Source organism: Ornithorhynchus anatinus, chromosome 3 (assembly GCF_004115215.2).
Source record: "Ornithorhynchus anatinus isolate Pmale09 chromosome 3, mOrnAna1.pri.v4, whole genome shotgun sequence".
In the NCBI taxonomy this organism is placed as follows: domain Eukaryota; kingdom Metazoa; phylum Chordata; class Mammalia; order Monotremata; family Ornithorhynchidae; genus Ornithorhynchus; species Ornithorhynchus anatinus.
The window spans coordinates 78,409,193-78,424,308 of NC_041730.1; the positions used below are offsets into that span (position 1 = coordinate 78,409,193).

General features: G+C 43.7%; 1 protein-coding gene across 1 annotated transcript in view; it reads right to left on the reverse strand.

Moving 5' to 3' along the window:
* NRG3 (neuregulin 3) overlaps window positions 1–15,116 on the reverse strand; it is a 946,219-nt gene that overhangs the window by 18,105 nt on the left and 912,998 nt on the right. The window contains exons 8-9 of the mRNA XM_039911323.1: window positions 5,740–5,867; window positions 68–238 (exon numbers count right to left, since the gene is read on the reverse strand). Of these exons, the coding sequence (XP_039767257.1) occupies window positions 68–238; window positions 5,740–5,867 (299 nt within the window). The remainder of the gene's footprint in view (window positions 1–67; window positions 239–5,739; window positions 5,868–15,116) is intronic.

Consider the following 15,116-nt stretch of genomic DNA (forward strand, 5'->3'; position numbering starts at 1 on the left):
TTGTTATTTTATGTTTACTTTGACAATGATGATGGATATTCTTGCCTTGGCTGATTTGATGACTTACCCTTGGCAAGGTATTGTGTCCTGATCTGTGATCCTTGACTCTTCCAGCTGTTGATATGCTGGTCCCCCAATTCCACTGAGCCTTCCCCGGGGCAAAGGTGGGGTCCTTCGGAAGCCATTCCTGTGGAGCATTCCACTCCTTTGCCCTGGGCTGCAGCAGGAGGACAGACTCCTAGAGAAAAAGGAAACCAGTGTAAAAGAATTGGGACAACAGGTGAAATGATTAATTGTGATATTTGTTAAGTATTTACTATGGCGTGGCTCAGTGGAAAGAGCAGGGGCTTTGGAGTCAGAGATCATGGGTTCGAATCCCGGCTCTGCCACTTGTCAGCTGTGTGACTGTGGGCAAGTCACTTCACTTCTCTGTGCCTCAGTTACCTCATCTGTAAAATGGGGATTAAGACTGTGAGTCCCACATGGGACAACCTGATTCCCCTGTGTCTACCTCAGCGCTTAGAACAGTGCTCTGCACATAGTAAGCGCTTAACAAATGCAAATACCAACATCATTATTATTATTATGGGCCAAGCGCTGTACAAAGAGCTGGGGTAGATACCAGCACTAAGCATTTAAGTACTCAGTACAGTGCTCTGCACAAAGTAAGCACTCAATAAATACAATTGAATGAATACCAGATAATCAGGTTCCACATGAGACTCACAGTTAAAGTAGGAGGGAGCACAGATATTAAATCCCCATTTTGCAGATGAGGCAGCTGAGACACAGAGAACTTAAGTGACTTGCCCAAGGTCACCACAACAGGTAAGTGGTGGAGCTGGGTTTAGAACCCAGGGCCTCTGACTCCCAGGCCTGTGCTCTTTCCACTAGGCTATGCTGTTTCATGGTTAATACTATGACTCCATTTACCAAGCCATAATGAAGTGGGAGGTCAAGAAATAGCTCCTTGATTTTTTTTCATGTCGACAGTTCACCTGGGTGATTTGGACCAAAAATCTCTTGGGTGCCTGAAAGATCTAGTTTGACCACCTAAAAGAAGCCATCCTTCCTCCTACCTTGGGCAAGCCTAGTCCTTGACCCTAAGACTGCACTATATTTTTTTCTAAACACCAAATCTCTCTCCATACCTCCTCTATAAGCTTTCATGAATCCTTTCTTTCCTTCTCTGGGAAAGGGGCGGTACTGATTGACTGAAGTGGGGAGATAGGGAGTTAATTCCATTTGTCCCTTGGTGTCCCAGAAGTGTGTCAGTGGAAGCTCTCAGCACCTTGAGCCAGAGGAAAACTTGAACTTTCAAGGTCAAGTTATTGTGAATGTACTTTGCAAAAATTATTAAAAGCCAACTTGTGTTTTACTCAATAGTGTCAAAGTAGCAAAATAGGTTCTGGGGCTAGAAAAGGAGGGATCCCACAGAACACTTCAACTATGGGGAAGCCACCCCTTGAGTGGAAAGGTGTCTTGAAAGCATTCATTCAATAGTATTTATTGAGCGCTTACTATGTGCAGAGCACTGTACTAAGCGCTTGGGATGAACAAGTCGGCAACAGATAGAGACAGTCCCTGCCGTTTGACGGGCTTACAGTCTAATCGGGGGAGACGGACAGACAAGAACAATGGCAATAAACAGCGTCAAGAGGAAGAACATCTCGTAAAAACAATGGCAACTAAATAGAATCAAGGCGATGTACAATTCATTAACAAAATAAATAGGGTAACGAAAATATATACAGTTGAGCGGACGAGTACAGTGCTGTGGGGATGGGAAGGGAGAGGTGGAGGAGCAGAGGGAAAAGGGGAAAATGAGGCTTTAGCTGCGGAGAGGTAAAGGGGGGATGGCAGAGGGAGTAGAGGGGGAAGAGGAGCTCAGTCTGGGAAGGCCTCTTGGAGGAGGTGATTTTTAAGTAAGGTTTTGAAGAGGGAAAGAGAATCAGTTTGGCGGAGGTGAGGAGGGAGGGCGTTCCAGGACCACGGGAGGACGTGACCCAGGGGTCGACGGCGGGATAGGCGAGACCGAGGGACGGTGAGGAGGTGGGAGGCGGAGGAGCGGAGCGTGCGGGGTGGGCGGTAGAAAGAGAGAAGGGAGGAGAGGTAGGAAGGGGCAAGGTGATGGAGAGCCTTGAAGCTAAAGCATTCAAGAAGCCTACCAGTTAGCTAACCCCTTGGTGTGGTATGGTTCTCCTGGTTATGGAGAAGCTGGCTAAGGGCTTGCTCCATCCACTGCTACTATCTGTCCATGAATAAGTGGTATATTTGAATGCAAAAAGAGTGAAGCTCCTGGACCCTGGCAAAACCATCTTTGGAAACTTTCACTAGATCGGGTGATTAAAGAAATCTCGTTGAATGAAGCATTCTCCTTTTAGTGAAGCTTCATGGCCTCATAAATGAGGGAAAATAAATTACAATGAATTTTCAGCCAATGTGAGAATCAAGTTGTTTCTCCTTTCAGTGAGCTTCTAAATAAAACTGATTATACATCTCATTAGTGCTAAGGCATATGCAGAAGTATTTTTGTTTATTTCTACATAGAAAGTATGAATGGGCACTCAATGGTAGAAAGTCTGAAAGACTAATTTATCCCATTAGCACATCAAGTCCAGACAGGTGAATCTGGTGTGTGTGTCAGGTTCTAATGTTACCAGCAGGGAGGACATTGGAAATCCCCGAAGCTGCAATTTCAAATGCTCTATCACTGCATAGAGCCCAGAAAGACTGAAGAGTTGGGACATTTGTTGAACCTCTAGAAAAATTCTGGAGTGATTATTATTATTATTGTTAATCATAATAATAACAATAAGTGCTTAACAAATACCATTATTATAATGTAATATTGTAATATTATAATAATGGTATTTGTTAAGCACTTATTATGGGCCAAGCACTGAACTAAACTCTTGAGTAGTGTCATCAGATCAGAATCAGACATTTCCTGTCCCATGTGGGACTCACAGTCTAAGTAGGAGAGAGAACAGATGAGGAAACTGAGGCCCACAGAAGTTGTGACTTTCCTATGATCACATAGGAGACAAATGGCAGGGCTGGGATTAGAACCCAAATTCTCTGAATCTTGGGTCCATGCTCTTTCCACTTGACCATATGGCTTCTCTTTGAAATTGCATCATTGGCAAAAAAGAAATCTCCCCAAGTAATTTTTCAGGGCTAAGGTTGAGACCATAACCTCTGAGTTGCAGCAGTTACTTCTCTTGCTTCCAACTGAGCAGTCGGGAATTAGGAGGGAGAAGCAGCATGGCCCAGTGAGTGAAAAGAGCTTGGTCCTGGGAGTCGGAGGATTTGGATTCTAATCCCAGCTCCACCATCTGTCTGCCATGTGACTTTGGGCAAGTCACTTAACTTCTCTGTGTATCTGTTACCTCATCTATAAAATGGGGATTCAATCTTACTCCCTCCTAGTTAGACTGTAAGCCCCATGTGGGATAGAGACTGTGTTGAACCCGATTACATTTTATCTACCTTAGTGCTTAGAACAGAGCTTGGCATATAGCAAGCATTTCACACATATAAAAAAAGAAAAGCGGTAGTGGAGGAAGCCTTAATATTTCAAGCCACATCACTTCACACCACTTCCAGGCAGCTGGTCACTTGGTCCGGGCACAGTAATATCCTCCTTAACTGATGACTTTGTACTTGAAGAAACTAGCATGAATTGTTTTACTAAACTAGTGACAGATATGTCCCCTAAAGCAGTCAATCAATCAATGGTATTTATTGAGAGTTTATCGTGTGCAGAGCTACCAGATAAGATGTAGAGTTAATAGACACATTTGACAAGGGGGTGGTTAGTAGAACAATACATGCCAGCTAGTGGCCTGTCACTGGGGATGAAAGTTGAGAAAAATGGACTAAATAGAATCATAGTTATTTTATGTGCTGATTAGCAAATGCACATTCCTGCACATTCCTCCCCAAAGAAGACAAGAAGCACTGATATAATTGGTAATTCCACTTTTTTGGTCTCTAAGGCTATTCTGATTCTGCTCCACTACATATGTTTCCCATTGTAAACCAAGCTGAAAGTGTTTGTCGAGATTTCTATTAGAAGAATCAGGGTATTGATAAAACAGTTTTTTGACAAAGCATGAAAAACCACAGGTCTCTATTAATGGGGAGTCGCAATTCAGAATTATGCGAACCGAATGAGCCATGTTTGAGATGTGTAAACAGAAATTAATTATTCGTAGCTAACAAATCTGTCATAGCACAAGTCACTGAGTATAAACAGGTGACCCTCCTGAAAAAGCAGGCCAAAGACTACCCATCAATCAGCTGAACAGGACTCACATGTCAGTGATGTACAGCAAGTTATAGAGTGGGTTTGCAGGATATATAAATCACTGATCAGGTTATAAATCATGGAAATGCTGAAGTCTACTGCATGTTTTACAAAATAAAGTCTTGATATATTAAACTATAAATTACAAAATTATAAAATCGTTTATTTATAAAACACGTTATAGCCATTCATCAGGCAAAATACTCATCTGTGGCCACTAAGCTACTGGACAATCTTATGGAATTGAAATCTCTTGAAGATTTTAATGAATAATTTATGGGAAACACTCCCAGGAAACATGGTGTAGGCAGAGTGTGAAACCAATATCGTGATCAGAAATGGGAATAAAGTGATTGGGAGCCAGAGCCTATGGAGATCTGGATTTCCAGAAATGGGAAATAATTCATTTTTATACTTCAACCATTTTAATTCCTTGTGATGGACTATTACCAAGGGAAATTAGAAATAGGTTTAACACCACAGTCCTGGGGATTTTATCTTTAAAGCTGAGCCAGTGGCAAAGGTTTAAATGACTAAAGCAGATTGTGGGCATTGGGAATCGATATGCCATCATGGGCTTCTGTTGGGATGCTGGCAAGCAAGCCCCTTTACCTATCCTTTGGGGGTCTCAGTGTCTCCAGCTGAAAATGTAAATAAATCCTGACTTCTCTGGAAGGGATAAGCCGGAGGCAATCCTTAAGCCCTCGGGCCAAAGATGCTTTACAGATGCACACTTTTGTTGTTATCATCTCCAATTGACTTCCATAGGTTTGAACTGGGTAACTGAGTGATAAAACCCTCAAAAAAAGAAGAAAAATCCTTAACACGCTGAAAACCACCCACGATAAGGTACAATGCATAGAATACACAGTGACTGTCTTTGAAGTAGAAGGGTTTACCAAGGCTTATTTTTCGTTGCTTCGAAACATTTCCAACAAGTCTAAAACCATATGGTGGCTTTGGGTCTATCTGAGGAAATCAGTTCTGGCAATCGCAAGCCCAGCTTCAAGTCCCATTTGTTGAAGTAAATAGGTGGGATGCTTGAAACTGCAAGATGTGCCTACAGGAGAATGAATCATTAATTTTCCAAATGGAGAGAAGGCAGGAGACCAGGAAAAATAGGGGGTTTTAATAGTTTCTCAGATGATAATGGATTCATTCACTGATCTGTGACCATGGTTTTGATGCAGTCTTTTTTGATGGGGTCCTTTTGGGACTTCCTTCAGGCTTCTCACATAAGGCAGTACTGTTGGTGAACACCTTCACAGTAACACTGCAGGGAAATACCTAGACATGCATTTAATGAATGGGTGGATCTGGGTCTATGGACACTGGTTTTATTTCTTCCACTGCAGTTTCTTACCTAAGTGACTAGGTGACTTGTCTGACATGTGTGACATATGGCTCCTTCTCCAATCTTTCCTTACCTGTGTGGCTTGATGGATTGATTCCCTCTGTCAGGAGAAGAGACTTCTGGGAAAGATTGAGAATCTGCAAAACTAGATTCCATCATTTTATCCACTGAATGACCAGAATGTCTTTCTGTTTTTGAATACTGTAGAAACACAAATAAAAAAAAAAAAACATTGGCTAACAGAGGATTATCCTACATGTTGTTCGAGTGGATAGGAGAAGATTGCAGAAGTGCTTGGTGGATTTATGTTATGTTTTTACATCTTAGACTTTATTAGAGAAAGCTATATACAATGCATATGCCAGAGAAGCCCTTAATCCTGTATCTTCAGGTTTAGAAATCCTGAATATCCTAAGCCTCAGAATTCCACTAGGCAGTCGATCAATCGGTGGGATTTATTGAGCACTTATCCTATGCAGATCACTGTACTAAGTGCTTAGGTGAGTACAATACTATAGAATCAGTGGGCATAATCCCAGCCCTCAAACACAATCCCTTGTCTGCTGTGTGATCTTGGGCAAGAAACTTCCCTTCTCTGTGCCTCAGTTACTTCATTTGTAAAATGGGGACTGAAATTGTGAGCCCCATGTAAAACATGCAGGTACCTGATTATTCCTCTGCCTCCTGCTTTCTATCACTCCTCAACTCTGGCAACCTCCTGCTCCACCCCACCTCGTCCACTCACCAACTTGGACATACACTCGATCTCATCATCTCTAGCACCTGCACAATCTCCACCCTCACCAACTCTGAAATCCCTCTCTCTGATTGCAACCTTCTCACTTGCCTCCTCTCTCACAGTCCTCCTCCCCATAAATCTGTGCTAGTCCCATACACAGACCTCCGCTCTCCTAACTCTATCCATCTGTCTCAGCACATCACACCTCACCTAACATCCCTCCCCATTTTGCCCACTCTTGATGACCAAATAGATGCTCTCAACTCACCCTCTCTACTCACTCAACTCACTTGCTCCCCTTCGTCACTCTTGCACCACTAACCCACAGCCCTGGATCACCTCCACTTTCCACCTCCTTCGCTCTTATGCTCGAGCTGCTGAACATTGCTGGTGGAAATCTGAACACCAAGCCAAACTTATCCACTTTAAATTTGTCCTTTCTTGCCTTAACTCTGCCCTCTCTGCCCAGAGAAACTACTTCTCTTCCCTTATTAACACCCATGCCCATCACCCTCGTCAGTTGTTCCAGATATTTCACACCCTCCTCAGGTCCCCTGTCCCTCCCCTCCATCCCTCCCCCGCAACGATCTGGCCACCTACTTAATTAGGAAAATTAACACCATCAGGTCTAAGCGCCCCCAAATCACCCCTCCCCCTCCTACATCTCCCCTCCTCTACTTTCCCATCCTTCCCAGCAGTATCTTCAGAGATCCCCTCTCTCTTCTCAAGTGTCACCCCTCCACATGCACATCAGACCCCATTCCCTCTCATCTTATAAAAACTCTTGCTCCTTCCCTCTTCCCCTCCTTAACTTCCATCTTCAACCATTCACTCTCCAATGGCTGCTTCTTCTCCTCTGCCTTCAAACATGCCCACATCTCCCCCATTCTAAAAAACCCTCCTTGACCCTCCAGTTATCACCCATCTCCCTCCCAGCCTTCCTTTCCAAACTCCTATAGTGAGTCATCTACACTCGCTGCCTCAAATTCCTCTTCTCCAGTTCTCTCCTGGACCCCCTCAAATCTTGCTACCGCCTCGTACACTCCAATGAAACCAACCTCTCAAAGGTCATCAATGACCTCCTTTTTGCCAAATCTAATGGCTCCTACTCCGTCCTAATCCTCTTCGACCTCTCAGCTACCTTTAACACTGTGTACTATCCCCTTCTCCTCAATACGTTATCCAACCTTGGCTTCACTGACTCTGTCCTCTCCTGGTTCGTGTCTTATTTCTCTGGACGTTCATTCTCTGTCTCCTTCGTGGGCTTCTCCTCTCCCTTCCACCCCCTAATTGTCAGCGTTCTTCAAGGGTCAGTTCTTGGCTCCTTTCTATTCTCCATCTATACTCATTCCCTTGGTGAACTCATTCACTCCCATGGCTTCAACTGTTATCTCTGTGCAGATGACACCCAAATCTATATCTCTTCTCCTGTTCTCTCTCCTTCCCTCCAGGCTAGCATCTCCTCCTGCCTTCAAGACATCTCTACTTGTATGTTCTCCTGCCATCTAAAACTCAACATGTCCAAGACAGAGCTCCTCATCATCCCTCCCAAACCCTGTCCTCTCCCTGATCTTCCCATCACTGTGGACAGCACAACCACCCTTCCCATTTCACAAGCCCGCAATCTTGGTATCATCTTTGACTTTGCTCTCTCATTCACCCCACACATCCAATCCGTCACCTAAACCTGCCGGTCTCACCTTCACAACATCGCCAAGATCTGCCTTTTCCTGTCCATCCAAACCGCTACCACATTAGTACAATCACTCATCCTATCCCGACTGGATTACTGCGTCAGCCTCCTTTCTGACCTCCCATCCTTTTGTCTCTCCCCACTTCAGTCAATACTTCACTCTGCTGCCCAGATTATCTTTGTACAGAAATGTTCTGGACATGTCACCCCTCTCCTCAAAAATCTCCAGTGGTTGCCTATCAACCTCCACATCAAGCAAAATCTCCTCACTGTTAGCTTCAAAGCTCTCCATCACCTTGTCCCCTCTTACTTCACCTCCCTTCTCTTCTACTACTGGGAGTCAGAGGTCATGGGTTCGACTCCCAGCTCTGCCACTTGTCAGCTGTGTGACTGTGGGCGTCACTTCACTTCTCTGTGCCTCAGTTACCTCATCTGTAAAATGGGGATTAACTGTGAGCCTCCCGTGGGACAACCTGATTAGCCTGTATCTACCCCAGCACTTAGAACAGTGCTCGGCACAAAGTAAGCGCTTAACAAATACCAACATTATTATTAGTATTATTACTACATCCCAGCCCACACACTCCGCTCCTCTGGTGCTAACCTTCTCACTGTGCCTCATTTTCGCCTGTCCTGCATCAACTAGTTTGGTTACTAAAAGATTTCCTTGGGTTCTGGAGGAAGGGCATCTGTGGGCTGTGGCCAGTGGATCAGGAAGTCAGTCAGTCGGTATTTACGGACTGCTCCCCCGCCCCAGGGGGCTCAATCCTGTGCTAAGGGCTGAGGATACTCCATTCTCAATGCTGTTAGTGAGGCTCTTGAATCTCTTCATTCATTCATTCAATAGTATTTATTGAGCACTTACTATGTGCAGAGCACTGTACTTGGAATGTACAATTCGGCAACAGATAGAGACAATCCCTGCCCATTGATGGGCTTACAGTCTAATCGGGGTAGACAGACAAAAACAATAGCTATAAATAGAATCAAGGGTATGTACATCTCATTAACAAAATAAATAGGGGAATAAAAATATATACAAATGAGCAGATGAGCACAGTGCTGAGGGGAGGGGAAGGGAGATCACCGGGCCAGTACCTCTAATGTCGGTGATGGAGAGAGCTAAAATTTCCACTGGCACAGAAACAGAGATAGAGGCAGAGGCTCCAAATGAAAATTATCATGAGAAATGGTATTTCACAGCCCAACCTGTCTATGCACAAGGTAATGTCTGAAGAATAGGCACTGGATTAACTAGGCAAGAAAACCCCAAATTTCCATTAGTGATGAAACTATCCTTGCTCTTTATAGGTTACAGATTATCCATTCTGCATTTTTTGCAGGCTCCCTATCAGGGGAGAGTTAAGGTGTTGAATTCATCCCCCTACCTCTCTTCCCCCACTCAGCCAGAATCCATACATTACAGAAGGGGCCATAGAGAAGTGAAGAAGCTTAAAGCCATATATGGGACTTTTGCACTTGAATCTCAGTGATTGCTGTATTATAAGGTGAGAAGGTTCAAGTGCTAATTTGGCCAGCTGCAGAACTTGAAGCATCTTTTCTTTCCAAATTGAGAAGTCAGTTTGGTCTGCAGTATGAAAAATAAAATGGATCATTAAACTAGGAAAAAAGCTCTCTTACTTCACAGAGATAAAGTGCCTTTCAGGCCAGAAAATTAACCCTTTAATGTCAAGTCGTTCCCCCCCCACACCCAGGGTGAAACTGATAAGGCTCCAGATTTGGGTAAAACTGACCCTTTCTGGTATTTAAAATATCTCTTGAGGGATGTTCTCATCCTGTATACAATCTGGGTGACTGACACTAACTTTATCAGAAGGAGGAGGCTGTAGAAGCACCAGAATCAGAGGAGAAAGAGAAAACCTAATGTATTTGTACTAGTATTTATTGTGTGTCCAGTTGGTATAATGCACTGTACTGAACACTTGGGAAGTACAAATTGCAGGAGAAATGTGCTCTCTGCCAAAGAGAAGCTTATATTCTAATGGGGAGATGTGCAAAATATATACAAAGAGACTAGTAATGATAGATCACTGAATGTGTACCATTGAATAAACATAACTGCAGAAGTGCAGCAGATGGGGGTAAATTATTCATCAGTGGCTGATGGATTTATACACTTTAGTGTTCTGGATATTAAATTGGGGAAAGCTTTTTGGAGGATATGAGATTTTAGGAGGGCTGTGGATATGAAGAGAGCTTTGGCCTCTTGGATTTGGGAAGGGAGTGAGGTAATACCAACATGAGTGACCAGAGTAAGGAAGGAAATGGAAATGGAAGTTTAAATAGGTTATCTTGGGAGGATTGAAGAGCAGATTGGGAAATAGTGGGCAAAGAGAGCAGAAACATAACGTGGGGGAAGTTGGTGGACAGCCTTGAAGCCAACTGTGAGTTGTTTTATTTGATGTAAACATACTCCAGGAGCCAGTGGAAGGTTAAGAGGAGTAGAAAGATGTGTGCTGAGAGAAGCTTCTGGGAGATGATCCATTCAGCAGCCTGTAGGCTGTAAGCTGATTGTGGGAAGGGAACTTGTCTACCAGCTGTCTTGTATTATACTCTCTCAAGCACTTAGTACAGTGCTCTGCACACACTAAGTGCTCAACAAATACCACTGATTGACTGATTAATTGGTGTAAGGTAGATTGAAAGGTGGAGAGGCTGGAGGCATGCAGAACGGCAAAGAGGCTGATGAAGTAGTCTAGCCATGATATCATCTGAGCTTGTACCGAAGTTGTTTGGGTGGAGAGGAAGGAATGTGAATGAGAGCTCTTATGTAGGATTAACTGGCAGGTTCTGGCAGTAGATGGAATGTATGTGTTGAAAAACAACAAGGAATCTAAGATGACACAAGGTTGTGGGCTGCTGGGGAGAGAGTATGGTGGTGTTATTGATAGAGATGGGAATGCTAGGAGGAGTGGGTTTTGAGGGACAGATGAGTAGGTCTGCTTAGACATGTTTGCACCTGAAGGATTAAATGTGCTTTTTCCAGTGGAAAGTGAAAGCTATTTTTTACAACAAGGATGTCCAGATGTGTGAATCCTGAAACTACTAGAATCAGCCACCTACTGGAAGCAAGGGGCACATTTTGATCAGGAAGCAGTTGTGGGAATGAGTCTAGAACCTTGGGATAATAATAATAATAATGATAATGAATAATTATCATATTTATTAAATGCTTACCATGTGCCAGGCACTGTTCTAAGTCCTGGGGTAGATACAAGCAAATCGGGTGGGAAACAGTCTCTATCCCAAGTAGGGCTCATAGTCTCAATCCCCATTTTACAGACGAGGTAACCAAGGCACAGAGTAGTGAAGTGACTTGCCCAAGGTCACCCAGCAGACAAGTGTCAGATCTGGGATTAGAACCTATGGTCTTCTGATTCCTAGGCCCATGCTCTATCCACTACACCATGCTGCCTTGGCCCCAACAGATATGGCCTGGCAAGAAAAGATTTGCTAGTGCTATTTGAGCTCATGTCCAATGCATTCATTTCACAATGAAGAAATGAGCACCAAACAATGACATCATTTGTTCCTGATGCTGGAGGGATTAATTTCCTCTCTTCTGTGTCTGTTTCTTTTTAAATTATTTGCCTTTTGTACTATGAGTTTTACAATTAACTACTAGTCATGAGCTTCTACAGAGAACTATCATGATTTCTGTTCCAGCATTTTGCCCCTTCTCCTCCCTCACCAGAATTTCACTAGTTCACATTGTCCCCATTGCTGTTCTTTTCTTTTTAGCCCACAATCAAAAAAGTGCAACAGTCAGAAATGTGGAAACTGTTAGGGTAGAGGCTTCAAGAATTATCGACTGTGAGCCCCTTGACGAACAGGGTCTGTGTCTAATTCCCACCTGGGTACTCTTTCTCGGTGGTTAGTATAGTGCTCGGTACACAATAAGCGCTTAATGAGGACTATTACTACTGTTATTGGAACTAAGAGGGAGAACTAGAAAATCAGGCATTGTGGGGAACAAATGCTAAAGTACAATCAGTGACAATCTTTACAGCACCATCGATAGTGTCATCTTTGGACTTGAAGGACAGTTTACATTTACATTAATTTTGTATATATCATCCTAGTAGTAGTAGTAGGGAGAGAGAGAGAGAAACAGAGTAGGAGGAAGAGACAGAGAGAGACAGAGAGAGGAAAAGACTGACCTTTAGAGTGATACACTGAACTACGCATCATTAATTTAAACTGAGGGAAATTCTGAGTGACAACCTCATAAATGTACCTGCTTCACTGTAACATTATCTGCCCTTCTTTACACTTATATTTACTGCCTATTATTCCTTCATTTCCCAAGCTCGAACCTTGCTTCAGTTCTAAAGAAGTTGGTGCTGTGTCCAGAAAGTTCAACTTTAAAAATAACTTTGGTGATCAACCTCCTACAAGCTAGTCCCCGCAGAGGCTGAGTGATTTTATCTCTTCCCTGGAAAATCATCTTGGGCAGTTAGAGGTAGGGAAGGAATTTTCCCCATTTCACTTTCTAAAGCCATACACCACACACCCTTGAGTTCAGGCATAATTGAAATGTTACATTTGGGCTTTCCGACTTAGAGTGTCTTCCCTGATAAACTGCTCCATGCCTGTGATGCTCCACTGAAGTCACTAGACTGCTCGAATGAAGCAGGTCCACTTTGGAAAAACAGTAGCTGCATTTTTTTTCCCAGATCTGCCACAGTCACACAGCAGGAGTCAAGAGGGTAAATGAAAGAAGAGGAATTGCTGAAGACCAGTGTTGACAGCCAGGGCTAAAATGATCTTCAAGAATAAGGAGTTTTACGACAGGTTTAAATGTCAGCTCCTCGGCTTTTTCACCTCCTAATCTGGGTCTGAATCAAACAGTGCTTCAGAAATAATTTTGTTTTGCAACTGTCAAGAGAGACCTCCCTGAATAGGTGTTGGTGGGTTTCAAAAGTCATTGCCCGCAGGGGTTCTAATTTTCAGACTCGGGTACTGACTCCACCAATGGGAGAGGGTGAGTGAAATGTGTGCTCTTGGATGGCAGTCACTGGGTAGTGATTGGGTTCGATCAGTGGCTAAGAGAATGAAAGGTATTCCTGGGGACCTTTACCCCTTTGAGTAAGGACCAGAATTCAGGCTAGCATGACCCAAAAGACATCTTTGATCTTTTGATTTCTGACTCTCATAAAATGGTGTCTCTAAGGCGAAGTCGAAGGGTGTTTGTCACATATTTAGAAAATAGGATATTTAGAAAAAAGGACTGTTACTGCTGAACAGGCCCTGGTGGCTGTTGCCTTCCCTGGGGAAGGAGGAAGAGCAGGAGTTAAGGAATAAGGGGAGGTACTGGTTTGTCCTTCACCCAATAGCTGTCTTTAACAGCCAAAGTGGAAGCAAGGGCTTGGAGGACAAAAAGGCTGAGGTCCTTATTGTGAGCTGCAGTCATGTGTCCCTGAGTGGCCAGCAAGAACACCAACATCGCAGGGTAGGAAAGTCAGTTGCCCGGGGCCCACAGCTCACATTGGTTTCCTGCTGCCCTACTCATTCCAGAAACTCACAGGGGGATTTGTTGCTCTCAGGGGTCCTGACTCATATTCCAGGTACAGTTACCTCCAGCTCAGGGGTTAAAACACTGGTCCTGTTCTCCCTTCTCCTTAGTTTGTGAGTCCCATGCGGGATAGAGACTGTGTCCAACCTGATAAACTTGTATCTACCCAACTGCTTAAAATATTGCTTGACACATAGTAACTGTTTAACAAATATCATAATAATAATAATAGTAACACACTACTATTACTACTACTAATAATAATGATAGTCCCAGAAAAGCCAGGGAGGGAAGCATGACTGAAGCACATATCAGAGATGGAGAAGGGACAGATAAAGGCAACTGAGAATACCAGGGAGGTGGAAAGTCATCTGTAGGAGGACAGACTGAGAGGGTTGGTATCCCACCTGGAAAGATTCAGTCTGAGAGAGGCAGGATTGTTGTTTCTCAAAGTGGATTCCACCAGGATGAGGGAGTGGATACTTACTGAAGCCACAGAGTGGTTGATTCAAATGAACCAAAGGAAACACTTCCTCACCATTCTCAGTTGTATAGCTGGAAACACCAGCAGGTTCTGTGGGAGGGTTGGGAAGATTCATGAGTGAGTGATCCATGCTGGGTCCCTTAAAGGGAAAGTTGGAATGGAGAGGGTAGTTTTAGGGTTGTTGAATGGTCCATCCCTATCCACAAGAATGAGTGTCCTGGAGGGCAAGCAGCAAGTTTGCTGATGCTGTTGATAAAGACAGAGTCTTGGGATGAATGGATCATGAGTTGACCTGGAGAGAGGGTTATCAACTTTGACAGCATAGTCCTGGGCCACGGAGCTGGCCTAGAGATGCTACTGATGACCTGACATTCAGAGATGCATGTTGTGCTGCTAGACTGCCTGTTTCATAGCTTGTAAAATTACCGCAAAGTGAAATCTGGCCTATGAATGTTTAATGAACTCAGGGAATGGCCTGTGTTCGACATTCATGCCTTGCACCAGTATCTCGGAAGGAATGCCAAATGGATAACCAGACTTCAGGCTCACTAGAAGCCAGTATTTCCTGAAATTCATTCATTCAATCATATTTATTATTTACTGTTTGCAGAGCACTGTACAAAATGCTTGGAAATTACAATTCAGGAACAAATAGAGACAATCCCTGCCCACAGTGGGCTCACATGGAAAGGGTTTATGGAGCAAACTGTCTTCTTGCTACATTATGTCTTCACTCCTAAAAATACTAGTTGTATCTATTAAGTGCATACTATGTGACAGCCACGGTACTAAATACTGGGATAGATGCAATACAATAATAGGACCCAATCTCTGTCCCTTGAGAGGTTTATTTTCTAAGGGGGAAGGAAAGCAGGTCTTTAATCCCCATTTTACAGATGAGGTAACTCAGGCACAGAATATTCAAAGGACTTGCCTGAGGTCCCGTAGCAGGCTAGTGGCAGGGCTCGGATTTGAACCCATGACTCCTGACTTCCAGT